This window comes from Molothrus aeneus, chromosome 3, assembly GCF_037042795.1.
Source record: "Molothrus aeneus isolate 106 chromosome 3, BPBGC_Maene_1.0, whole genome shotgun sequence".
NCBI lineage: Eukaryota > Metazoa > Chordata > Aves > Passeriformes > Icteridae > Molothrus > Molothrus aeneus.
The window spans coordinates 111,569,323-111,595,949 of record NC_089648.1 but is presented as its reverse complement, the minus strand read 5'-3'; the positions used below and the strand labels follow the sequence as shown (position 1 = coordinate 111,595,949).

Genomic DNA, 26,627 nt, shown 5'->3' with positions numbered 1-26,627 from the left:
GAAAAAGCCACATTTTCAGCCATAAAAGCACCTGCAAATCACAGCTTTTCAGAGCCCCTCGAAGCTCTGGAAGCAGCTCCAAGGATTCCCTGGATCCTTCCCTGATCCAGGTGAACATTCCCAGCTCTCCCAGCCTGTTCTCCCCACAATATCCCGATTTTTTCTGTTTCTGTGCAATACACAAAGATCTCTCTGCTACTCATCCTTGGCCTCTCCTGATTGAAGCTCGACCCTGAAAGTTTCTGAGCCCACAATTCTGCAGAAGTGGGCGCAGCCTGTGGGTGATTTACCCCCAGAAATATGAGAGTAATTAGGTGTGAAAAGAGTTTCCAGAAATAGCCCGTTCCTTACTACCACCGTCCTCATTACCATGAAAATTACCCCAGCTGTGGTCAGAGCTCACAGAACCATGAATGTTCCTGAATGGAGGCAGCTTTTGAGCAGGAATATTTCCTGAGATTCCAGGAGAAGCTTGAGGAGTGAGCATTAAACATCCCCTCATGGATGTGTCCATTAAAAAAAAGAAAAAGAAAAAAAGGAAAAAAGCCACATTTTCAGCCATAAAAGCACCTGCAAATCACAGCTTTTCAGTGAGATGTTTAGAAGGAACTGAAAGGAAAATCGTTTACTTCACTAAACACTTTGGAGCTATATTTAAAAACACAGGGAACTGTCTCCCCAGAGGAGCAAAAATCAATGCAGATCAGCACTTTAACTGTCTTTTATTACAGTTATTAAAAGCTCCCGATAGAGGTGCAATATTTTAGTTTCATTATGGATTTCATCTCCTTGAGAACAACCAGAGCCCTCAGGAAAAGCAAGGCCGTATTTACAGCTGGAAATGTTTGGAGGTAGCGTCACCCACTTTGTAAAATGAAAGGACACTCAGATCATTTCACCCTCATTTTTCTTCTATTATTTCACCCTCATTTTCCCCTCAGATCATTTCACCCTCATTTTCCTCCTATTCTTTCATCCTCATTCATTCCACCCTCTTTTCCCCTCAGATTATTTCCCCCTCATTTTCCCTGAGATTATTTCCCCCTCAGATAATTTCTCCCTCAGTTACCCCTCAGAACATTTAATCATAATTATTCCCCCAGATTATTTCACCTTCAGATTATTTCACCTTCATTTTTCCCCTCAGATCATTTCACCATAATTATTCCCTCAGATTATTTCCTCCTTTTATTTCACCTTCATTTTTCCCCTCAGATCATTTCACCCTCACTTTCTCCCTTAGATTATTTTCCCCTCATTTCCCCCTCAGATTATTCCACCCTCATTTTCCTACTCAGATCATTTCACCATAATTATTCCCTCTGATTATTTCACCACCATTTTTCTCCTCAAATAATTTTTCCCCTCAGATTTCCACCCTCATTTTCCCCCTCAAATAATTTTACCATAATTATTCCCTCAGATTATTCCCTCAGATCATTTCCCCATCATTTCCCCCCAGATAATTTCCCCCTCATTTTCTTCTCAGATTTTTTCCCCTCAGATTTCACCCTCATTTCCCCCTCAGATTATTTCATTCTTATTTTCCCCTCAGATTATTTTCCCCTCAGATTATTTCACCATCATTTCCCCCCTCAGTTTCTTTCACCTTCATTTTTCCCCTCAGATCATTTCACCCTCATTTTCCTCTCAAATTATTTCACCTTAATTTTCCCCCCTCCAATTATTTAATCCTCATTTTCCCCCTCAAATAATTTCACCATAATTATTCCCTCGGATTATTTCACTATCATTTCCCCCCGCAATTTATTTCACCTTCATTTTCCCCCTCAGATTACCTCACTCTCATTTTCCCTTCAGATTATTTCCCCCTCATTTTTCTCATCAAGTAATTTTTCTCTCATTTTCCCCCTCAGATTATTCCACCCTCATTTCCCCCTCAAATAATTTTACCATAATTATTCCCTCAGATTATTCCCTCAGATCATTTCCCCATCATTTCCCCCCAGATAATTTTCCCCTCATTTTCTTCTCAGATTTTTTCCCCTCAGATTTCACCCTCATTTCCCCCTCAGATTATTTCACTCTTATTTTCCCCTCAGATTATTTTCCCCTCAGTTTCCCTCAGATTATTCCACCCCCATTTTCCCCCTCAGATCATTTCACCATAATTATTCCTTCAGATTATTTCACCAAAATTTCTCCCCTCAGATTATTTCTGTCTCATTTTCCCCCACAGATTATTTAATCCTCATTTCCTCTCAGATTATTTCAATTTATTTTTTACCCTCAGATTATTCCACCCTCATTTTCCCTCAGATGATTTCACCCTAATTTTCCCCATTTTTTTGAGATAATTTCAACATAATTATTCCCTCAGATGATTTCACCCTCAGATCATTTCACCATAATTATTCCCTCAGATTATTTCACCATCATTTTCTCCCTCAGTTTACTTCACCTTCATTTTCCCCCTCAGATCATTTCACCATAATTATTCCCTCAGATTATTTCACCATCATTTCCCCCCTCAGATTATTTCACCTTCATTTTCCCCCTCAGATCATTTCACCCTCATTTTCCTCTCAGATTTTTCACTCTCATTTTCCCCTCAGTTTATTTCACCTTCATTTTTCCCTCAGATCATTTCACCATTATTATCCCCTCAGATTACCCCACTCTTATTTTCCTCTCAAATGATTTCACCACCATTTTTCTCCTCAAATAATTTCATTCCCATTTTCCCTCTCATATTATTCCACCTTCATTTTCCCCCTAACTAATTTCACCATAATTATTTCCTCAGATTATTTCACCCTCACTTCCCCCCAGATAATTTCCCCCTCATTTTCCCTCAGACTATTTAATCCTCATTTCCCCCCCTCAGATTATTTAATCCTCATTTTCCCCTCAAAACATTTCACCATAATTATTCCCTCAGATTATTCCCTCAGATCATTTCCTCCTCATTTTCCCTCAGATTATTTCACCCTCATTTCCCCTCTCAGATTATTTAATCCTCATTTCCCCCCTCAAATCATTTCACCATAATTATTCCCTTCAGATTATTTCACCCTCATTTTCCTCTCAAATTATTTCACCTTCATTTTTCCCCTCAGATTATTTCACCCTCATTTCCCCTCAGATTATTTCAGTTTAATTTTCCTCTCAGACCATTTCACCACCATTTTTCTCCGCAAATAATTTCACTATCATTTTCCCCCTCAGATTATTTCCCCCTCAGATTATTTCACCATCATTTTTTCTCTCAGATTATTTCACCCTCATTTTCCCTTCAGATTATTTCACCCTCATTTTTCTCCTCATATTATTTTACCCTATTTTTCTCCCTCAGATTATTTCACCCTCAGATTATTTCACCATCATTTTTTCCCTCAGATAATTTCACCCTCAGATTATTTAATGCTATTTTCCCCCTCACATTATTTAATGCTATTTTCCCCCTCAGATTATTTAATGCTATTTTCCCCCTCAGATTATTTTACCCTATTTTCCCCCTCATATTATTTAATGCTATTTTCCCCCTCACATTATTGAATGCTATTTTCCCCCTCAGATTATTTAATGCTATTTTCCCCCTCACATTATTTAATGCTATTTTCCCCCTCAGATTATTTAATGCTATTTTCCCCCTCACATTATTTAATGCTATTTTCCCCTCACATTATTTAATGCTATTTTCCCCCTCAGATTATTTAATGCTATTTTTCCCCTCACATTATTTAATGCTATTTTCCCCCTCAGATTATTTAATGCTATTTTTCCCCACAGATTATTTAATGCTATTTTTTCCCCACGGATTATTTTATGTTATTTTTTCTCCTCAGATCATTTCCCCCTCATTTTCCCTCTCATGTTCAACACAAGGAGGTTTCTGCATCACTCGGATCCCAGATGCATCAGGCCTGGCACTAAAATTAGCTCATTTCTGGGAAATCGCTTATTTTGCAATTCCTCCAGAAAATATATATATATATATATAAAAATCCCATCTTGACACATGACTAAGAGAAGGAATTTTCAGGCTGAACTCATTCAGTGATTGTGTTTTATTTAAAGAACACAGGAGTGGCTCTGCAGATGGGAATAAAAAAATCTCTTTAGCTCAATACTTGTCCCCATGAAATGGCCTTGCCTGTGGTTTTACCCTCATAATTTATTTTATTTTATTTTATTTTATTTTATTTTATTTTATTTTATTTTATTTTATTTTATTTTATTTTATATTGGACTATTTATTTAAATATTTCTTTCTATTATAAATATTATTTATTTTATTTTATTTTATTTTATTTTATTTTATTTTGGACTATTTATTTAAATATTTCTTTCTATTATAAATATTATTTATTTTATTTTATTTTATTTTGGACTATTTATTTAAATATTTCTTTCTATTATAAATATTATTTATTTTATTTTATTTTAGTGAGATTTTAGATGGACACACACAGGATTTCCTCAAGAAAAAACAGAACTTTTTTCCATCTGATGGTTCTGAGCAACATCCACCCTCCTGTTACACTCCAAACTCCCAATTTTCTGCCTCTCTTCCCTGTTTTTCCTTTTTCCCAAGATTTATTTCACCTCTGAGGGGTCTGTTTGAGGTGGGCTCAGAGCCAGGAGGAAGAGCACCAATAAACCACACAAGCAAATCCCATAAAAATAAAATAAAGCCAGGCACAGCAATATTCTCCCAATTAATAAATCTGTTATTTATAATGTATAAATATATATGAATGTACAAAATGTACCATAAATAACAGATATATACATATTTTTGAGCATTATTAGGAATATTCACCCCAGAGCAGCCAAATCTGTGATTCTCCAACTTCCACCAAGCGAGGAATTAACACCTCGGGAATTCTCCAGCCTCTCAAAACTTTTAAACTTAATTTAATTTAATTTAAATATTTTATTTTTTAATTTTTTTTAATTTTATTTTTAAAAATTTTTAATTTTTTTGCTCCAATCCAGCATTCTGCTTGCCAAATGTGGGTCCTCTCCTCCCAGAGCAGCCAAATCTGTGATTCTCCAATTTCCACCGAGCGAGGAATTAACACCTCGGGAATTCTCCAGCCTCCCAAAACTTTTTAATTTAATTCAATTTAATTTAATTTAATTTAATTTAATTTAATTTAATTTAATTTAATTTAAATATTTTATTTTTAAAATATTTTTTAATTTAATTTTTTTTTTTTCTCCAATCCAACGTTCTGCTTGCCAAATGTGATTCACGGATCCTCCCAAGCATTTCCCCCTCAGAGCAGCCAAATCTGTGATTCTCCAATTTTCACCGAGTGAGGAATTAACACCTTGGGAATTCTCCAGCCTCCCAAAACTTTTAAATTTAATTAATTTAATTTAATTTAATTTAAATATTTTATTTTTAAAATTTTTTTAAATTTTATTTTTAAATTTTTTTAAATTTTTTTGCTCCAATCCAGCATTCTGCTTGCCAAATGTGATTCACTGATCCTCCCAAGCATTCCCCCCCCCAGAGCAGCCAAATCTGTGGTTCTCCAATTTTTGGGTTTTTTTGGTTTCGTTTTTTTTTTTTTTTAATATTTTTTAAATTTAATTTTTTAAATTTTTTCTCTCCAATCCAAAGTTCTGCTGGCCAAATGTGATTCATGGATCCTCCCAAGCATTTCCCCCTCAGAGCAGCCAAATCTGTGATTCTCCAATTTTGGGTTTTTTTGTTTAGTTGTTGTTTTTTTTTTTTAATTTTTTAAATTTAATTTTTAATTTTTTTTTTGCTCCAATCCAACGTTCTGCTTGCCAAATGTGATTCATGGATCCTCCCAAGCATTTCCTTCCCAGAGCAGCCAAATCTGTGATTCTCCAATTTGGGGTTTTTTGGTTTTGGTTTTTTTATTTTTTTATTTTTAATATTTTTTTAAATTTAATTTTTTAATTTTTTTTTGCTCCAATCCAACGTTCTGCTCGCCAAATGTGATTCATGGATCCTCCCAAGCATTTCCTCCCCAGAGCAGCCAAATCTGTGATTCTCCAATTTTGGGTTTTTTGGTTTTGGTTTTTTTTATTTTATTTATTTTTTTTTAATTTTTTTTTTAATTTAATTTTTTAATTTTTTTTTTGCTCCAATCCGACGTTCTGCTTGCCAAATGTGATTCACTGATCCTCCCAAGCATTTCCCCCCCGGAGCAGCCTCATCCCTGCCCGGGGTGGAGCCGGGATGAGGTGTCCGCTCCGGTGACAATTCCATTATTCCCGCTGAGTCCTTGATTCATCCTGCCTGTTTTTCTAATTATTTTCTCCACCACCTGCCTGGTGAGGCTCTGCTGGGCTCTGCCTGGCTTTGGGAAGGTTTTTTTTTTTTTGGAGTGTTTGTGGTCATTGAGCTTTTCTGGAGCGTTTTCCAGAGTGTGGAATGGGGTGGGGAAGCCCTGGAGGAGGAAGGAAAATCCTCCGAGGATATAAAAAGAATCAGAGGTGGGGGAAGAGGGAAGAAAAAAGCAAAGTGGAAGTGGGACACGGGATCAGAGTGAAATTCTGCAGTGGAGGCAGGGAAAAGGGAACTTTCTGTGAAAAATCCTGGAATTGGAGAATCCCAGAATTATTTGGGTAGGAAGGGACCTTAAAGCTCATCCCATTCCCACAGGCAGGCAGGGACACTTTCCACTGTTCCAGCTTGATCCAAGTTGGCCTGGGACATTTCCAGGGATGGAATTCACAGGGATGGAACCCACAGGGATGGAACCCACAACCTCCCAGTGCAAAAGATCCCAGAATTATTTGGGATTAAAGCTCATCCCATTCCCACAGGCAGGCAGGGACACTTTCCACTATCCCAGCTTGATCCAAGCCCTGTCCAACCTGGTCTGGGACACTTCCAGGGATGGAACCCACAGGGATGGAATCCACAACCTCCCAGTGCAAAAGATCCCAGAATTATTTGGGTTGGAAGGGACCTTAAAGCTCATCCCATTCTCACACTTTCCACTATTCCAGCTTGATCCAAGCTGGCCTGGGACATTTCCAGGGATGGAACCCACAGGGATGGGATCCACAGGGATGGGATCCACAGGGATGGAACCCACAGGAATGGAATCCACAACCTCCCAGTACAAAAGATCCCAGAATTATTTGGGATTAAAGCTCATCCCATTCCCACAGGCAGGCAGGGACACTTTCCACTATCCCAGCTTGATCCAAGCCCTGTCCAACCTGGTCTGGGACACTTCCAGGGATGGAACCCACACGGATGGAATCCACAGGGATGGAATCCACAACCTCTCAGTGCAAAAAATCCCAGAATTATTTGGATTGGAAGGGACCTTAAAGCTCATCCCATTCCTGTGGGCAGGGACTATCCCAGCTTGCTCCAAACCCTGTCCAAGCTGGCCTGGGACACTTCCAGGGATGGAATCCACATGGTTGGAATCCACATGGATGAAATCCACAGGGATGGAACCCACAGGGATGGAACTCACAGGGATGGAACCCACAGGGATGGAATTCACAGGGATGGGATCCACAGGGATGGGATCCACAGGGATGGGATCCACAGGGATGGGATCCACAGGGATGGAATTCACAGGGATGGAACCCACAGGGATGAAATCCACAGGGATAGGATCCACAGGGGTGAAATCCACAGGGATGGAACCCACAGGGATAAAATCCACAGGGCTGGAAACCTCAGGGATGGGATCCACAGGGATTGAAATCTACAGCGATGAATCCACAGGAGTTAAATCCCCAGGGATGGGATCCACGGGAATGGAATCCACAGGGATGGGATCCCCAGGGATGGGATCCCCAGGGATGGGATCCAGAGGAATGGAACCCACAGGGATGGGATCCACAGGGATGAAATCCATAGGGATGGGATCCACAGGGATGGAATTCCCAGGGATGGGATCCACAGGGATCGACAGCTACAGCGATGGAACCCACAGGGATGAAATCCACAGGAGTTAAATCCACAGGGATGGAACCCACAGGGATGGAACCCACAGGGGTTAAATCCACAGGGATGGAACCCACAGGGATGGAACCCACAGGGATGGAAACCTCAGGGATGGGACCCACAGGGACACAAACCCACGACCTCTCAGCGCGAAAACAATTTAACAATAAAAAATACAGACCAGGCCCCCCCCCGCCGCTGCCTGTGGCAGTGGTTGGAGTTCCTGGGAATTGAGGCAGCTGCTGCTCAGCCCCGGAGCTCACAGAGGGCTCGGGGTCAGCGCTGGCAGAGGGAGCAGGAGGAGCTGGGGAATCGATCGGGCAGCAGGGACAGGCAGAGGGGACCCGGCTCCCGCCGGAGCTGTCACCACCTGCCCGGATTGAAGAAGCACCCGGCGCTTTTCTGGCACCATCAGCACCATCAGCAGATATTCCCCTCCCAGGAGAAAACCCTGGATTTATTGTTATTATTGTTATTATTGTTATTATTGTTATTATTGTTATTATTGTTATTACTGTTATTATTGTTATTATTTCAACTGAAGGCGCTCGGAAGTTCCAAAGTCAAGAGGGTTCCTTTGTGTCCGACTTTCTGCTGTTGGGAGAGGGGGAGGGCTCACCAAAAATGAAATGATTTTGTTCCAATTTCATTAGGACTGCCCCAAAATCAAAGGTTTGTAAAGATCCCTGGAAAGCCACGGGTTTGTTGTCCCAAAAGGAGGAAGAATTGGAGAGTTGGGGGTGCTCACTTGGAAAAGAGAAGGATCCAGGAGATCTTGGAGGATTTTCCAGAGCCTGAAGGGGCTCCAGGAGAGCTGGAGAGGGACAAGGGATGGACAGACAGGAGACAGGGAATGGCTTCCTGCTGGGAAAGGGGGGATCAGGGTGGGGTTTGGGAAGGAATTCCTGGATGGGCTGGCATTCCCAGAGAATCCCTGCATCCCTGAAGTGCCAAGGAGAGGTTGGAGCAATCTGGGATCAGGGAATGTGTTGGGGTTGGGATGGGATGGGATTGAAGGTCCATGGATCCCATCACAAACCATTCCGGGATTCTGGGATCCAGGACACTCAGGATCCATCCCCAGGGGATTTTTATGGGATTTTGGGATGGAAAAGGGAAGGGAGACCCTTCCTGGAGTCCCCAGTTCCCTGTGAAGGCCCTGGATCCCAAAATTCCTTCCTGGAGAGGAGCTGGGATGGGGATGGACGCAGTGCCAGACTGGGAGAGCTGGGAATGGAAGGAATTCCCTGGGAAAGGGGAATTGGGATTTGGGAAGGGATTCCTGGCTGGGCTGGCATTCCCAGAGAATCCCTGGAAGTGTCCAAGGAAAGGCCGGAGCACTCTGGGATGGTGGGAAGTGTCCCTGGGATGGCACTGAAGGTCCGTGGATCCCATCCCAAACCATTCCGGGATTCTGGGATCCAGGACACTCAGGATCCATCCCCAGGGATTTTTATGGGATTTGGGGATGGAAAAGGGAAGGGAGACCCTTCCTGGAGTCCCCAATTCCCAGGGAATTCCCAAAATTTCTTCCCAGAGAGGGGTCAGGGTTGGAAAAGGATGGGATTGAAGGTCCATGGATCCCATCTGAAGAAATCCGGGATTCTGGGATCAAGGATCCATCCTGAGGGGTTTTTATGGAATTTGGAGATGGAAAAGAGAAGAGGAGTCCTGAATTCCCAGGGAATTCCTAAAATTCCTTCCCGGAGAGGAGCTGGGATGGGGATGGATCCAGTGCCAGGCTGGGAGAGCTGGGAATGGAGGGAATTCCCTGGGAAAGGGAAAAATCCCAAAAAAACCCTTCAAATTTGGGAGGGATTTGGGAAGGAATTCCTGGCTGGGCTGGAATTCCCAGAGAATCCCTGGGAGAGTCCAAGGAAATCTTGGAGCCCCCCGGGACAGTGGGAAGGGTCCCTGGGATGGGACTGAAGGTCCATGGATCCCATCCCAAACCATTCCAGGATTCTGGGATTGTGAGGAGACATCCCCACTTGGCTCCTCGTTAATTTTATGCAGCAGAAATGTCAAAATTTTAATGTTTAAATGTTTAAAATTTAAACGTTTAAATCTTAAATATTCACCAGCCTGGACTAACGTTTACACAGAAGAAGTTTTGAAGTTTTTGAGTTTTTTGATCAAAACAAGAATATGAAATTTTAAGGCAGGAAACAGAGAGTGAATCCTTGGGAATGAAGGAATTTTAGGAATTTATCTGGATATTTCTCTTATGTTCTGATTATTATATTATATATATATTATATTATATTATATTATATTATATTATATTATATTATATTATATTATATTATATTATATTATATTAATTATTATATTATATATACACATTTCTGTTATGTTCTGTTTATTATATTATATTATATTATATTATATTATATTATATTATATTATATTATATTATATTATATTATATTAATTATAATATTATTATATTATATATATACATTTCTGTTATGTTCTGATTATTGCATTTCTGATATTTCCCAGAGCTTTGGGAAACAAATCAATAAATTTGTTTTGGTATTTTATTCTCTGGTATTATTTAAGAAAATGAATCATAAAGCATTTAAATGAGGATGAGAAAGGGGTAATGACCTTTTTTCCTTCTGTTCCTTTTCTATCCTCAACTCTTCTCCCCACCTTTATTTTCAATTCCTCCTCTCCCCAATTCCAGCCTCTTCCTCAGGGATAATTATTATCAAATTAATTTAGGATAAAGGATATTTATTATTAAATTAATTACAAAAAATTTAAATATTTCCTCCCTCTTCAGTTTTCCACCTCAGATTTTGGTGTCCTCTTTGTTTGCTCCTGCCCAAGATTGGCTTTTCCCATTGTTTTGGTCATTATTCCCATTTTTCCACCACAAATTCCAGCCTCATCCTCATCTCCCAACTCCAAAATCTTCACCCCCTGCCTCCCCAGTTTCTGGGAAAATCGTCATTAATGCACAAATGGAACCCAGGATGGCACCACCCTTCCCATCAGAGCCCAGGAATTCAACTTTCCCAACACATTCCCAAATTTCCTGCACTGAACCATTCCAGGAGCAGAAATTCTTTAACCACTCACTCATCACCAATGAGCAGCAAAGGATAATTATTATTAAATTAATTACAAAAAAAATTAAATATTTCCTCCCTCCTCAGTTTTCCACCTCAGATTTTGGTCTCCTCTTTGTTTGACCCTGCCCAGGGTTGGCTTTTCCCAATTTTTTTGGTCATTATTCCCATTTTTCCTGCCCAAATTCCAGCCCGATCCCACAGAATTCCAGCTGCAATTCCATGAGATGCTGAGGGAGAAGGATTCAAGGTTTTTGCTGGGTTCTGCATTACAAAGAATTCCATGAAAATTCTGTGCCATGTCCACGCTCCACGACTCAGAGCATGCTAATAAAAATGATCTAGGAGCAGGATAATTAATACAAATAATAAAAATAATATAATTAATAAAAATAATAAAAATAAATAATAAAAATAATAAAAATAATAAAAATAATATAAATAATAAATAATCCCTGGAGCAGGAATTTGGAATTTTTGACTCCTCTCTTCCAGTCCCTCACCTTAGCCAAGAACCAAGACATTTTATTTAGGAAAAACTCAAGGAATTCTCCACAAAACCCCTCAGAAAAAGGTTCCTACCCCAGGTTTCAGGATTCCCTCCCTGCCCGGTACAGCTGCATTTTCCACAAGTGCTTTTTTTGCTTTCTGCCTGTATTTTTTAATCAATATATTTCATTACACTGATATTTCTTAGTGCCAGACAGCGCCCAGCCCAACCTTCCCCTGGGATTCCTCCAGCACGACTCCAATTTCTGCACTATTTAAAAAAAAAATAAAAATAAAACCACCCAATTTTGACTCAGATAAGAAAAAAAAAATAAAAACCACAACAAAACCTGAAAATCTCCCAAAGTGTTTCAATCATTGCACTGCTCACCATTTGCTCTTTATTCCTCATCATTGCAATTTTCCCCAGGAATAATTTGATATTTCCTTCTACATCATTGACAAAGAAATTGAGCCAAAATGCTTTTATAACACACACACACACTCTAATTTTGCAATTAATTTGCAATTAATTACCTTCCAGAGGGGATTATTTTTTTTTAACTTGGAATTGTGTCTTACTCTAAATCCAAGAGGGAAAACCACCTTGGAAAGAAGCAGCAAATATGGGAAGAGCTGCTTCCCACAGGGACCCCAGTGACTCAGGCTTGCATGAGACACAGATACAATTTTCTGCATGAAGTGCTTCAACAAATCTCTCTTTTTTTTTTTCACCTTTTTTTAAAAAAAAAAAAAAAAGATTTTTAAATTGTTTGCCCTTTAGAAAACAAATCTGGTAACCGAGCAGGGAGTTTTCCACGGGGAAAAAAACTGGGAATTGATGTTTTTTTGGTGGTTTTTTTTGGTTTTTTTTTTTTTTTTTTAAAGAATACTCACAAAAAACTGATCCATGTCCCTTTCCAGCCCCATGTTGGGCAAGTCTGGCATCATGTGGGCCACGACCTTGAAGCCAGCATCCTTGGCCAGGTGGAAGGACTCACAGACAGCCTTCACCGTGTGACCCCTGGGGACACAGGGAAAAAGGGTCAGGGAAAGGCAGGAAAAGTCGTTTTTGAGTCCAGCTGGGATTATCCCCTCCTTGGGAGGGTGAGTTTGGGCGGTGGGTGGAGGTGAAAATGAGCCAAAACGGGGTTTGGTGGGTGCTGAAAGTGGTAAATGTGCAGGAAGGGAGGTGATCTGGGTGCTCCAGATACAGGAAAAGCTGCTGGGATCCAGGTTGGTGTCACTCAGAGAAAAACAGGAATAAAACCATAAATACAACAGGAATAAAAACATTGGGAAAGGAGAGAAGGGATGGGAATGAGGGAAAGCGGCCAACCTGAAAATCACCCCAAAAATCCCTTCTGGAAAAACAGGAACCTCCCCGAATTCTGGGATTCCAGGAGGGCTCCACACTGACAGAACCCAAACCTGGTTCTGCAGGAGCCTGGGGGGATTTGGAGCCTAAATGGGGTTTGTTGAATATTGGAATTGTGAATTCTGGGGGAAAGGAGCTGCTCTGGGTTTTGCAGATACAGAAAAAGCTGCTGGAATCCAGTCTGGAAATCCAGGTTGGTGTCACTCAGAGAAAAACAGGAATAAAAACATAAATACAACAGGAAATAAAAACACTGGGAAAGGAGAGAAGGGATGGGAATGAGGGAAAGCGGCCAACCTGAAAATCACCCCAAAAATCCCATCTGGAGAAACAGGAACCTCCCCAAATTTTGGGATTCCAGATTCCAAACCTGGTTCTGCAGCAGCCTGGGGGCATTTGGAGCCTAAATGGGCGTGTTGAATATTGGAATTGTGAATTCTGGGGGAAAGGAGATGATCTGGGTTTTGCAGACACAGAGAGAAATTTGGGAGAGCTGCTGGAATCCAGTCTGGAAATCCAGGTTGGTGTCACTCAGAGAAAAACAGGAATAAAAACATAAATACAGCAGGAAATAAAAACAGCAGGAGAGGAGAGAAGGGATGGGAACGAGGAAAAGCGGCCAACCTGAAAATCTCCCCAAAAATCCCTTCTGGAAAAACAGGAATCACCCCGAATTCTGGGATTCCAGGAGGGTTCCAGGTTCTGCCCCCCTGACACCAACCCAGACCTGGTTCTGCAGGAGCCCGGGGCATTTGGAGCCCAAAGCGGCCGAATTTCCCACGGTTCTGGAGAAAATCCCATTTTTCCATCACCTCCTATCAGGAGATTCCCACCACAGGAGAAGAATCCTCCCACAGAATCCTGGCTCTGTCCCACATTCCTGGACATTCCAGGGCACCTCCACCCCTGTTTTCCTCCCAACTCCTGGAATTCCAATTCCTCCCAATTCCTCCCTATTGGAATTCGAATTCCATTTCCATTTCTAATTCCAATTCCAATTCCAATTTTTAATTCCAATTCAAATTCCAATTCGAATTCTATTTCCATTATTAATTCCATTTCCATTTCCAATTCCCAATTCCCAATTCCATTTCCAACTCCAATTCCAACTCCAATGCCTCACAATTCCTCCCTACTGGAATTCCATTTCCATTTCCAATTCCATCTCCAATTCCATTTCCATTTCTAATTCCAGTTCCTCACAATTCCTCCCTATTGGAATTCCATTTCCATTTCCATTTCCATTTCCATTTCCAATTCCAATTCCTCCCAACTCCTGGAATTCCAATTCCTCCCTATTGGAATTCCAATTCCAATTCTAATTCCTCCCTACTGGAATTCCAACTCCATTTCCATTTCCAATCCCATTTCCCTTTCCCAATTCAAATTCCATTTCTATTTCCAATTCCAATTCCTCCCAAGCCTTGAATTCCCATTCCTCCCAACTCCTGGTATTCCAATTCCATTTCCAATTCCAATTCCTCCCAACTCCTGGAATTCCAATTCCTCTCTAGTGGAATTCCATTTCCAATTCCAATTCCTCCCTACTGGAATTCCAACTCCATTTCCAATTCCATTTCCATTTCCATTTCCATTTCCATTTCCATTTCCATTTCCATTTCCATTTCCATTTCCAATTCCTCCCAATTGGAATTCCAATTCCAATTCCTCCCTACTGGAATTCCAACTCCATTTCCATTTCCATTTCCCTTTCCCAATTCCAATTCCAACTCCATTTCCATTTCCAATTCCAATCCCAATTCCATTCCCCTTTCCCAATCCCAACTCCATTTCCCTTTCCCAATTCCAATTCCATTTCCCTTTCCCAATTCCAATCCCAATTCCATTTTCATTTCCCAATTCCAACTCCATTTCCCAATCCCAACTCCATTTCCCTTTCCCAATCCCAACTCCATTTCTCTTTCCCAATCCCATTTCCCTTTCCCATTTCCAATTCCAATCCCATTTCCCTTTCCCAATCCCAATCCCATTTCCCTTTCCCAATCCCAACTCCATTCCCCTTTCCCAATCCCAATCCCATTTCCCTTTCCCAATCCCATTTCCATTTCCCTTTCCCAATCCCAACTCCATTTCCATTTCCAATTCCAATCCCAATCCCATTCCCCTTTCCCAATCCCAACTCCATTTCCCAATCCCAATCCCAATTCCATTTCCCATTTCCCTTTCCCAATCCCAATCCCATTCCCCTTTCCCAATCCCAACTCCATTTCCCAATCCCAATTCCATTTCCCATTTCCATTTCCAATTCCAATCCCAACTCCATTTCCCTTTCCCAATCCCAACTCCATTTCCCTTTCCCAATCCCATTTCCATTCCCCTTTCCCAATCCCAATCCCATTCCCCTTTCCCAATCCCAATCCCATTTCCCTTTCCCAATCCCAACTCCATTTCCCTTTCCCAATTCCAATCCCATTTCCATTTCCAATCCCAATCCCATTTCCCTTTCCCAATCCCAATCCCATTCCCCTTTCCCAATCCCAACTCCATTTCCCTTTCCCAATCCCAACTCCATTCCCTTTCCCAATTCCAACTCCTCCCACCCCCTGGAATTCCTGCCCCCCCATGAGCTCTGCAGGTGATTTTTGTTTCCCCCCCTGCCCCCTTTCTCCAAATCCCTCTGGATACAAACCCCAATTCCCTTTGGGCATCCCTGTGTTCATTTACCAGAATTAATTTTTTTTTTTTTTAATTTTTTAAGGATCTTTTCCTCCCTCTCTGCCAGAAGATCCAAATCCCCCCCTCCCTCCTTGTGCAGCTTTAAACCCATTTTTATTTCTGATTTTTTTTTTTCCCAGGACCATTCCAGTGTTTTCCTGCGACTCCTCAAGGACAGCATCACTCAAGAACCTTGAGCAGCCTGAGGGGGAAGCAAACAGGAGCTTTGCTTCATAAATAAAAATTATTTTCTTATTAGAAGTGGAATTGGAGCTGCATCAATAACTCGATTATTTGATGTTCTTGAATATTTTTCTGCCTCACAGCCACTGAAAGCACTCAGAAAACCTCACTAATGACTTATGGAACATAATAGAAAGTAATTTCCAAACTGTTCCCCCTAATTGGTTGGAATCTGACATTTTGCTACCGGGGAAATATTAAAAAGTTTCAAGCCCAAAAAAAAAACCACCAAAACCCAACGCACACAAAGCACAACAGGAGCAAAACGAGGTCGTTTCAACAGGAAAAAAAACCCCAAAAAACATGAATCACCTTTTTCCTTCAAGTGCATTTCAAGTCATTGCTCTAAAAATTAGGAGAGGTTGAGGAAGTTTTTAGAAATTCTAAAATTCAGAGCAAGGAGCTCTGGGAAAAGCCTTGAAAATTGAATTTGAGGTGGAAAAGAAAATGGGTTTTAAGATTTAAAAATGGGTATTTGGGGAAAAAATGGGTTTTAAGATTTAAAAATGGATTTTAAGATTTAAAAATGGGTATTTGGGAAAAAAGGGATTTTAAGATTTAAAAATATATTTTAAGATTTAAAAATGGGTATTTGGGAAAAAATGGGTTTTAAGATTTAAAAATGGATTTTTTTGAGGAAAAATGGATTTTAAGATTTAAAAATGGGTATTTGGGAGGGAAAAATGGATTTTAAAATTTAAAAATGGGTATTTGGGAAAAATGGGTTTTAAGATTTAAAAATGGATTTTAAGATTTAAAAATGGGTATTTGGGGAAAAAATGGATTTTAAGATTTAAAAATGGATTTTTGGGGAGAAAAAAAGGATTTTAAGAGCTGATGAGGAATGAATTGTTAAATTGATAATAAATAAATATTTACTTTTTAATAAAAATTTAAACATAAATAATATTTTAAAAATAGAAATGGTGGCATTAGGAAAGGAAGTGTTCAGCACAGGGAAAGAATGAATATATTAAAAAAAAAGAGGTTGACAATATAGGGAAGAATAGAGACAATAAAATAAAGAGTAGAACACAAGAAAGAATGAATAAATAAAAACAAAAAGAGGTGGACAATGCAGGGAAAGAATGGATGCATTAAAAAGAAAGTGTGAAACACAGGGAAAAAATGAATAAAAACAAAAAGGTGTGGAGAATGCAGGGGAAGAATGGAGAAAATAAAATAGAGTAAAGCACGGGAAAAGAATGAATAAATAAAAACAAGAGGTGGAAGATATAGGGGAAGAATGGATACATTAAAAAAATAAAGAGTAAAATACAGGGAAAGAATGAATAAATAAAAACAGAAAGAGGTGGACAATGCAGGGAAAGAATGGAGACAATAAAATAAAGAGTAAAACACAGGAAAGAATGAATCAATAAAAACAAGAGGTGGAAGATACAGGGGAAGAATGGATACATTAAAAAAAAAGAGTGTGAAACACAGGTGGGATGGTGTCCCTGACCTGGGATGGTGTCCCTGACCTGGGATGGAGACCCTGACCTGTTGGTGTCCCTGGCCACCTGGGATGGGGTCCCTGGCCACCTGGGATTTCCTGGAATGGTGTCCCTGGGCAGCTGGAATGGTGTCCCTGACCTGGGATGGTGTCCCTGACCTGTTAGAGCCCCTGGAATGGTGTCCCTGGCCTGGGAAGGTGTCCCTGACGTGGGATGGTGTCCCTGACTTGTTGGTGTCCCCAGGATGGTGTCCCTGACCTGGGATGGTGTCCCTGACCAGCTGGGATGGTGTCCCTGACATGGGATAGTGTCCCTGACCTGTTGGAGCACCAGGGATGGTGTCCCTGATGTGGGGTGGTGTCCCTGACCTGTTGGAGCACCAGGGATGGTGTCCCTGATGTGGGGTGGTGTCCCTGACCTGTTGGAGCACCAGGGATGGTGTCCCTGGCCTGGGATGGTGTCCCTGACCTGGGATGGTGTCCCTGCCCTGGGATGGTGTCCCTGACCTGTTGGTGTCCCTGACCTGTTGGTGTCCCCAGGATGGTGTCCCTGACCTGTTGGTGTCCCTGGCCACCTGGGATGGGGTCCCTGGCCACCTGGGGTTTCCTGGAATGGTGTCCCTGGGCAGCTGGAATGGTGTCCCTGGCCTGGGATGGTGTCCCTGACCAGCTGGGATGGTGTCCCTGGCCTGGGATGGTGTCCCTGACCTGTTGGTGTCCCTGGCCAGCTGCAATGGTGTCCCTGACCTGTTAGAGCCCCTGGAATGGTGTCCCTGGCCTGGGATGGTGTCCCTGATGAGGGATGGTATCCCTGACCTATTGGTGTCCCTGCCCTGCTGGTGTCCCTGGGAAGGTGTCCCTGCCCTGGGATGGTGTCCCTGGGATGGTGTCCCTGGGATGGTGTCCCTGCCCTGGGATGGTGTCCCTGGGATGGTGTCCCTGACCTGTTGGTGTCCCTGCCCTGTTGGTGTCCCTGGGAAGGTGTCCCTGCCCTAGAACAGTGTCCCTGCCCTGTTGGTGTCCCTGGGAAGGTGTCCCTGCCCTGTTGGTGTCCCTGACCTGTTGGTGTCGCGGGCCACGTCCTCGTAGACGCTCTGCACGCCGATCTCCAGGCGGGTGCAGCCGTAGCCCAGCTGCAATGGTGTCCCTGGGAAGGTGTCCCTGCCCTGTTGGTGTCCCTGGGAAGGTGTCCCTAACCTGGGTTGGTGTCCCTGACCTGTTGGAGTCCCTGGGAAGGTGTCCCTGCCCTGTTGGTGTCCCTGACCTGTTGGTGTCCCTGGCCACGTCCTCGTAGACGCTCTGCACGCCGATCTCCAGGCGGGTGCAGCAGTAGCCCAGCTGCAATGGTGTCCCTGGGAAGGTGTCCCTGGGAAGGTGTCCCTGCCCTGTTGGTGTCCCTGGGAAGGTGTCCCTGCCCTAGAACAGTGTCCCTGACCTGTTGGTGTCCCTGGCCACGTCCTCGTAGACGCTCTGCACGCCGATCTCCAGGCGGGTGCAGCCGTAGCCCAGCTGCAATGGTGTCCCTGGGATGGTGTCCCTGGGAAGGTGTCCCTGCCCTAGAACAGTGTCCCTGCCCTGTTGGTGTCCCTGGGAAGGTGTCCCTGCCCTGTTGGTGTCCCTGGCCACGTCCTCGTAGACGCTCTGCACGCCGATCTCCAGGCGGGTGCAGCCGTAGCCCAGCTGCAATGGTGTCCCTGATGAGGGAAGGTGTCCCTGACCTGTTGGTGTCCCTGGGAAGGTGTCCCTGCCCTGTTGGTGTCCCTGACCTGTTGGTGTCCCTGGGAAGGTGTCCCTGCCCTGTTGGTGTCCCTGCCCTGTTGGTGTCCCTGGGAAGGTGTCCCTGCCCTAGAACAGTGTCCCTGACCTGTTGGTGTCCCTGGCCACGTCCTCGTAGACGCTCTGCACGCCGATCTCCAGGCGGGTGCAGCCGTAGCCCAGCATGGCGCTCAGGTGCGGCCGCAGGCAATAGTCCGGCCGCGTCTCGATGGTGATCCCCACGCACCTCGTCAGGCTCCGCTCCGAGTACCTGCACAGACACACGGCTCTGCTCAGAACACACCAGCCTGGGCTTTAGGGAAACTGGGAACAGTTTCTGGGGTCTTCCAGGTGAGGGTTTTTAAGGATTAAAGGGTGAAATTTGACATTTATTCCTGTCTGAGTACCTGCACAGGAAAATCCCATCCCTGGTTAAAACCCACCAGTTTTGGGTTTTAAGTGAACATGGGGAGAATTTCTGGTGTCCTTTTAAGGGTTAAAGGGTAAAATTTAACCTTTACTCATCTTCTGCATGGAAAAATCCAATCCTTGGGTAAAATCCACCAATTTTGGGTTTTAAGTGAATTCAGGAAGAATTTCTGGTGTCTTCCAAGTGAGGGTTTTTAAGGATTAAAGGGTAAAATTTAACATTTATTCCTCTCCGAGTACCTGCACGGAAAAATCCCATTTCTGGTTAAATCCCACCAGTTTTGGGTTTTAAGTGAATTCAGGAAGAGTTTCTGGTGTCCTTTTAAGGGTTAAAGGTTAAAATTCAACCTTTACTCCTCTCCTGCAGAGAAAATCCCATTTCTGGTTAAAACCCACCAGTTTGGGGTTTAAGGGAACATGGGGAGAGTTTCTGGTGTCCTTTTAAGGGTTAAAGGGTAAAATTTAACCTTTACTCCTCTCCTGCATGGAAAAATCCCATCCTTGGGTAAAATCCACCAGTCTGGGGTTTTTAGGGAAATTCGGAAGAGTTTCTGGGGTCTTCCAGGTGAGGGTTTTTAAGGATTAAAGGGTGAAATTTAACATTAATTCTTGTCTGAGTACCTGCACAGAAAAATCCCATCCCTGGTTAAAATCCACAACTTTTGGGTTTTAAGTGAACATGGGGAGAGTTTCTGGTGTCCTTTTAAGGGTTAAAGGGTAAAATTTAACCTTTATTCCTCTCCTGCATGGAAAAATCCCATTTCTGGTTAAATTCCACCAGTTCTGGGTGTAAAGTGAACTCAGGAAGAGTTTCTGGTGTGTTCCAGGTGAGGGTTTTTAAGAATGAAAAGTTAAAAATTCCTGTGGTGTTTTGGTGAAACGATGCACAGGAATAACCATTAATCCAATCTGGGGGTTGTGTTAATTAATTAGGGTTGTAATTAATACAGCCTGGGGGTTGTTCTGGGTCACGAAGAAGCGTGGCAGCCTGCAGGGAATTCACAAGGATATTCATGAAAAAGAAATTCCCACAAAAAATCCCTTTCGGAGTGAGCAGTTCCCAACCTCACTGAAGGAATCTGACAAAACCCAAATTTTTTTTTTCTGGATTTTTTTTTTCTCCTTTTGTGCCCTTTATCACTGGAGGTCTAACGAAGATTAATTAATTACTCCAGCTGGTAAAAAAAAATCCCCACTCTTGATGACAAATGGGAAATCACTGACCTGTGAGAGAGGGAAAAGAAAAGAACACAAACCAAAATTCCCAGAAAACTGAGAAAATTCCTTTTCACAGGGGAATCAACTCCCTGCAGCTTTTTTTCCTCAACTTTGAGGTGATTTTGTAACAAAATTTACAGCAGGAAGAGGAGAAAATGTTGGAACTGCAGAGAAAACCTGGATAAATCCCAAAGCAGGATTTGGATGGGGATATCAGTCTCTGTAATGGCCCCAAATGATGATTTTTGGGTGTTAATGTGGAAAATGGGACACCTTGAGGAAGGCAGGGATGTTATTGCCATATCTGCACCCCCAAATTGAAAGGATGACTCAATTCAGGTCTTTATTAGGAGTCTGGAAAGATTCATCATCACACTGCTGGAAATTTTTGGAATGGAAAATAAAGCACAAAACACAATTTCTCCCTCCCCCCCAAAAAAATCGTCGATCAAAATCCTTCAAACTTCAGGAAAAAAAAAAGGAAAAAAAAAATCCCCAAGTGGGTTCAAACTCATTAAAAAAATATGAACTCCCTTCAAATTGATATAAATAGTGAGATATTTGGGGGACAGGCTGTCAAAAGAAGAATTCAAAAACCAAAAAAAAAAAAAGAGAAATAAAATAAAAATGATGTGAAACATTTCCAAGTTTGTGGCTCACTAATCTGACAGGCCAAAGGCACCAATTGTTTATCACGTCAGGGCAAACGTTGCCAAAGTGTGATTCATGAGCAGCAGACTCCCAAACAGCCACTCTGCAAGACGTGAGTTGCAAAAATTAAAAGAGAAAAAAAAAAAAATTTGGAGTGAAAAAGAGCAAAAAAAAAAAGTTTTCAGATAACTCGGGACAAAGGGAAGCTGGCTCCTATTAACACCAAAAATCAGGGTGGAAATATAGAAGGGAGATAAAAGTAATTAAATCATTGTGGTTTCCAGAAGAAAGAAAGAGAAATTTGATTTTTTTGGGGGGTTTTTTCTCCGCTCCTGAATTCGAAAGGTTCATTTGGATATTCAGCATTTTCTCCTGTTTGCAAAAGGAAAATGTGTTTCATTCAAAAGCTCAGAGCAAAGGCAGGGATTGTATTGGTTCAGAAGGCAAACACAAGAAATAGCAGCAGAAGTGGACAGGAATGAAAAGCTGAATTAAAAGTGGGTTTCCATAACCTGCCATTTTCTGCAGGGAATTATCACAGAAGAGCTGAGCTGGGGATTATTACCCAGCACAAAGCTGTATTATACAACTAAATTACATTTGATATTTTATTAAAAAAAAAAGAAAGAAAGGAAGAAAATCAATCTGAGGCTGTTTTGTATTCAATTTTCACATTTGGGGGTGAGCTGGAAACGCTGGAGCAGGGGTAGTTCCAAAATATGGATTTAAATCAAGGATTTAGGGGGGGGTTTTAGCAAATTGTGAGGATCCCTCGGTGGAAAGCGCGGTCAGATCTGAAACTGGGATTTTCCAGTCAGGAGAGGAAGAAATAGGAAAACTGGACAAGCACCTTGATCAGTGGGAAAAGCTTCTGAATCCCAAAAAATCCAGAATGGTTTGGGCTGGAAGGGAGCTCCAAGGTCATTTCAGGCACCTTCCACCATCCCAAGCTGCCCTTGGACACTTCCAGGGATGGGGCAGCCAAAATTTCCCTGGGAATTCCATTCCAGGGCCTCCCATCCTCACAGGGGGGAATTTTTTCCTATTTTTCTGAGGATTTTGGGGTGGGGATTTAGAGGTTTTTTTGGGATTTGGAGCTTTTTTCAGGGGATTTGGGGTTTTTTTTTTTCCTGGGATCACTGACAGGAATTTCTTCCAAAATTGTCCCCCCTTTCCCAGGGAATTCCCTCCATTCCCAGCTCTCCCAGCCTGGCATTGGATCCATCCCCATCCCAGCTCCTCTCTGGGAAGGAATTTCGGGAATTCTCTGGGAATTCAGGACTCCAGGAAGGGTCTCCCTTCCCTTTTCCATCCCCAAATCCCATAAAAATCCCTGGGGATGGATCCTGAGTGTCCTGGATCCCAGAATCCCAGAATGGTTTGGGATGGGATCCATGGACCTTCAATCTCATCCCATTCCAATCTCACAATTCTGGGATTTTCCAACCTTTCCTTGGACACTCCCAGGGATTCTCTGGGAATTCCAGCCCAGCCAGGAATTCCTTCCCAAATCCCATTTTTCCCTTTCCCAGGGAATTCCCTGCATTCCCAGCTCTCCCAGCCTGGTGTTGGATCCATCCCCATCCCAGCTCCTCTCTGGGAAGGAATTTTGGGAATTCCCTGGGAATTCAGGGCTCCACTTCTCTTTTCCATCCCCAAATCCCATAAAAATCCCTGGGGATGGATCCTGAGTGTCCTGGATCCCAGAATCCCAGAATGGTTTGGGATGGGATCCATGGACCTTCAGTCCCATCCCATTCCCACCCCACAATTCTGGGATTTTCCAGCCTTTCCTTGGACACTCCCAGGGACTCTCTGGGAATTCCTTCCCAATATCCCACCCAAATCTCCCCTTTCCCAGTGGGAATCCATTCCCCCCTTGTCCCTCTCCATCTCTCTGCCAACAATCCAACAAAATTCCCTCCAGGAATCTCCTAAATTTTACTTTCTGCTTCCATTTTAGGAATCAGAGAGCCCAACCCAAGGATTTTTGCCTCCTGTCCATTAATTATCCCCAAAATCCCAAAGGATGGCTTGGCTTGGAAGTGCCCTCAAAGCTCATCCTTTCCTGATCCCATATCCCAAAATTGGAATTTTCTTGCATCATCCCCAGCCCTATTCTCAGCTTTTTTCTGTGCCCTTCTGCTCCCAAAAAAACCCTCCCAGCTCCGCAGCCGCATCCAGCTGGGACACGATTTCCCTTTTCCCATCCAATTTCCCACTATTTATGCACTCAGGGGTAATTTGGCTGCTGAATCACACACAGACCTCATCATTCGCTGTCACTTCAACCCAAAATATTTTTTATTTTTATTTTATTTTTTGGGTTTTTTTCCAGAGATTTCTGCTGCTGCGGCTCAGAATAGAATCCTGCCCCGTTCCTAGAAAAACTGACGGATGGGGTTTATTTTTTTCCATCCTGCAGTGGGATGTGGATTTATAGGGATAAATCCCAGCTCTGGGATGGATGGATGGATGGATGGATGGATGGATGGATGGATGGATGGATGATGGATGATGGATGGATGGATGGATGGATGATGGATGGATGGATGGATGGATGATGGATGGATGGATGATGGATGGATGGATGGATGGATGGATGATGGATGGATGGATGGATGGATGGATGGATGGATGATGGATGGATGGATGGATGGATGGATGATGGATGGATGGATGATGGATGGATGGATGATGGATGGATGGATGGATGATGGATGGATGGATGGATGGATGGATGGATGGATGGATGGATGATGGATGGATGGATGGATGGATGGATGGATGGATGATGGATGGATGGATGATGGATGGATGGATGGATGGATGGATGGATGGATGGATGGATGATGGATGATGGATGGATGGATGGATGGATGGATAGATGGATGGATGGATGGATGATGGATGGATGGATGATGGATGGATGGATGGATGGATGGATGGATGGATGGATGGATGGATGGATGATGGATGGATGGATGGATGGATGGATGGATGGATGCATGGATGGATGATGGATGGATGGATGGATGATGGATGGATGGATGGATGGATGGATGGATGGATGGATGGATGGATGGATGATGGATGATGGATGGATGATGGATGGATGGATGGATGGATGGATGGATGGATGATGGATGGATGGATGGATGGATGGATGGATGGATGGATGGATGGATGATGGATGATGGATGGATGATGGATGGATGGATGGATGGATGGATGGATGGATGATGGATGGATGGATGGATGGATGGATGGATGGATGGATGGATGGATGATGGATGGATGATGGATGGATGGATGGATGGATGGATGGATGATGGATGGATGATGGATGGATGGATGGATGGATGGATGGATGGATGGATGGATGGATGGATGGATGGATGGATGGATGATGGATGGATGGATGGATGGATGGATGGATGGATGGATGGATGGATGGATGATGGATGGATGGATGGATGATGGATGATGGATGGATGATGGATGGATGGATGATGGATGGATGGATGGATGGATGGATGGATGGATGGATGGATGGATGGATGGATGGAGGATGGATGGATGGATGGATGGATGGATGGATGGATGGATGGATGATGGATGGATGGATGGATGGATGGATGATGGATGGATGGATGGATGGATGCATGGATGGATGATGGATGGATGGATGGATGGATGGATGGATGGATGGATGATGGATGGATGGATGGATGGATGGATGGATGGATGCATGGATGGATGATGGATGGATGGATGGATGGATGGATGGATGATGGATGGATGAGGATGGATGGATGGATGGATGATGGATGCATGGATGGATGGATGGATGGATGGATGGATGGATGGATGGATGATGGATGGATGGATGGATGGATGATGGATGGATGGATGGATGGATGATGGATGGATGGATGGATGGATGGATGGATGGATGGATGGATGGATGGAGGATGGATGGATGGATGGATGGATGGATGGATGGATGGATGATGGATGGATGGATGGATGGATGGATGGATGGATGGATGATGGATGGATGGATGATGGATGGATGGATGGATGGATGGATGGATGGATGGATGGATGATGGATGGATGGATGGATGGATGATGGATGGATGGATGGATGGATGGATGGATGGATGATGGATGGATGGATGGATGGATGGATGGATGGATGGATGGATGGATGGATGGATGGATGGATGCTGGCAGCCCTAAAAAATGAGGATTTGAACTCAATTTTAAACACAAGCCCAGGGGCAGGAACAGCAGAATCCCATTAATCCATGGAATGGGTGAAACGTTGGGCTGGGCTCGTGTTTGGTGTCTGACAGCTCCTGCAGGATTTTTGGGATATTCCCAATTTCTGCAGGATTTCAGGGATATTCCCAATTTCTGCCCATCCCTGCAGAAATGTTCCCAATTTCTGCCCATCCTTCCTGCAGGATTTTAGGAATATTCCCAATTTCTGCTCATCCATCCCTGCAGGATTTTAGGGATATTCCCAATTTCTGCAGGATTTTAGGGATAATCCCAATTTCTGCCCATCCATCCCTGCAGGATTTTAGGGATATTCCCAATTTCTGCCCACCCCTGTGAGCCCAGGACCAGCATCCAGGGGATTTAGGGTGGATATTTAAAAATAACAGAGCTCCAGCCACAGCTCCTGCAGGAATCCCGCGGTGATGGGAAGAGGGAATTGCCCCTTTCCGAGCTGGAAAATCTGGGAACACGGAGAGCTCTGAACGAATCCTTCCTGGAGCTCCAAACTCAGGATACCCAGACACAAAAGGTCCAGATTTGATGAAGAATTAATGAACTTTACTAATTGGACAGAGAAAAGCCTGAGAGATTTGATGAGCTGAGAGCCCCAGCCATGACCATGGAATTCCAGAATCCTGGAATGCTCTGGGTGGGATTCATGGACCTTCAATCCAACCCATTCCAACCCAAGCACCTCCCATGATCCCAGGGTTCTCCAGGGATTCTTTGGGAATTCCAGCCCAGCCAGGAATTCCTTCCCAAGTCCCTCTCCAGCTCTCCTTTCCCTCTGGAAAAGGCTCCAAGCATTCCCTGGATCCTTCCCCGATCCACTTGGACATTCCCAGCTCTCCCAGCCTGGCATTGGATGCATCCCCACCCCAGCTCCTCTCTGGGAAGGAATTTTGGGAATTCCCTGGGAATTCAGGACTCCAGGAAGGGTCTCCCTTCCCTTTTCCATCCCCAAATCCCATAAAAATCCCCGGGGATGAATCCTGAGTGTCCTGGATCCCAGAATCCTGGAATGGTTTGGGATGGGATCCAT

The 26,627-nt window shown here is 43.3% G+C and overlaps 1 protein-coding gene across 1 annotated transcript in view; it reads right to left on the bottom strand.

Moving 5' to 3' along the window:
- ELP3 (elongator acetyltransferase complex subunit 3) overlaps nt 1-26,627 on the bottom strand; it is a 112,011-nt gene that overhangs the window by 45,548 nt on the left and 39,836 nt on the right. The window contains exons 8-9 of the mRNA XM_066547639.1: nt 19,108-19,269; nt 12,388-12,514 (exon numbers count right to left, since the gene is read on the bottom strand). Of these exons, the coding sequence (XP_066403736.1) occupies nt 12,388-12,514; nt 19,108-19,269 (289 nt within the window). The remainder of the gene's footprint in view (nt 1-12,387; nt 12,515-19,107; nt 19,270-26,627) is intronic.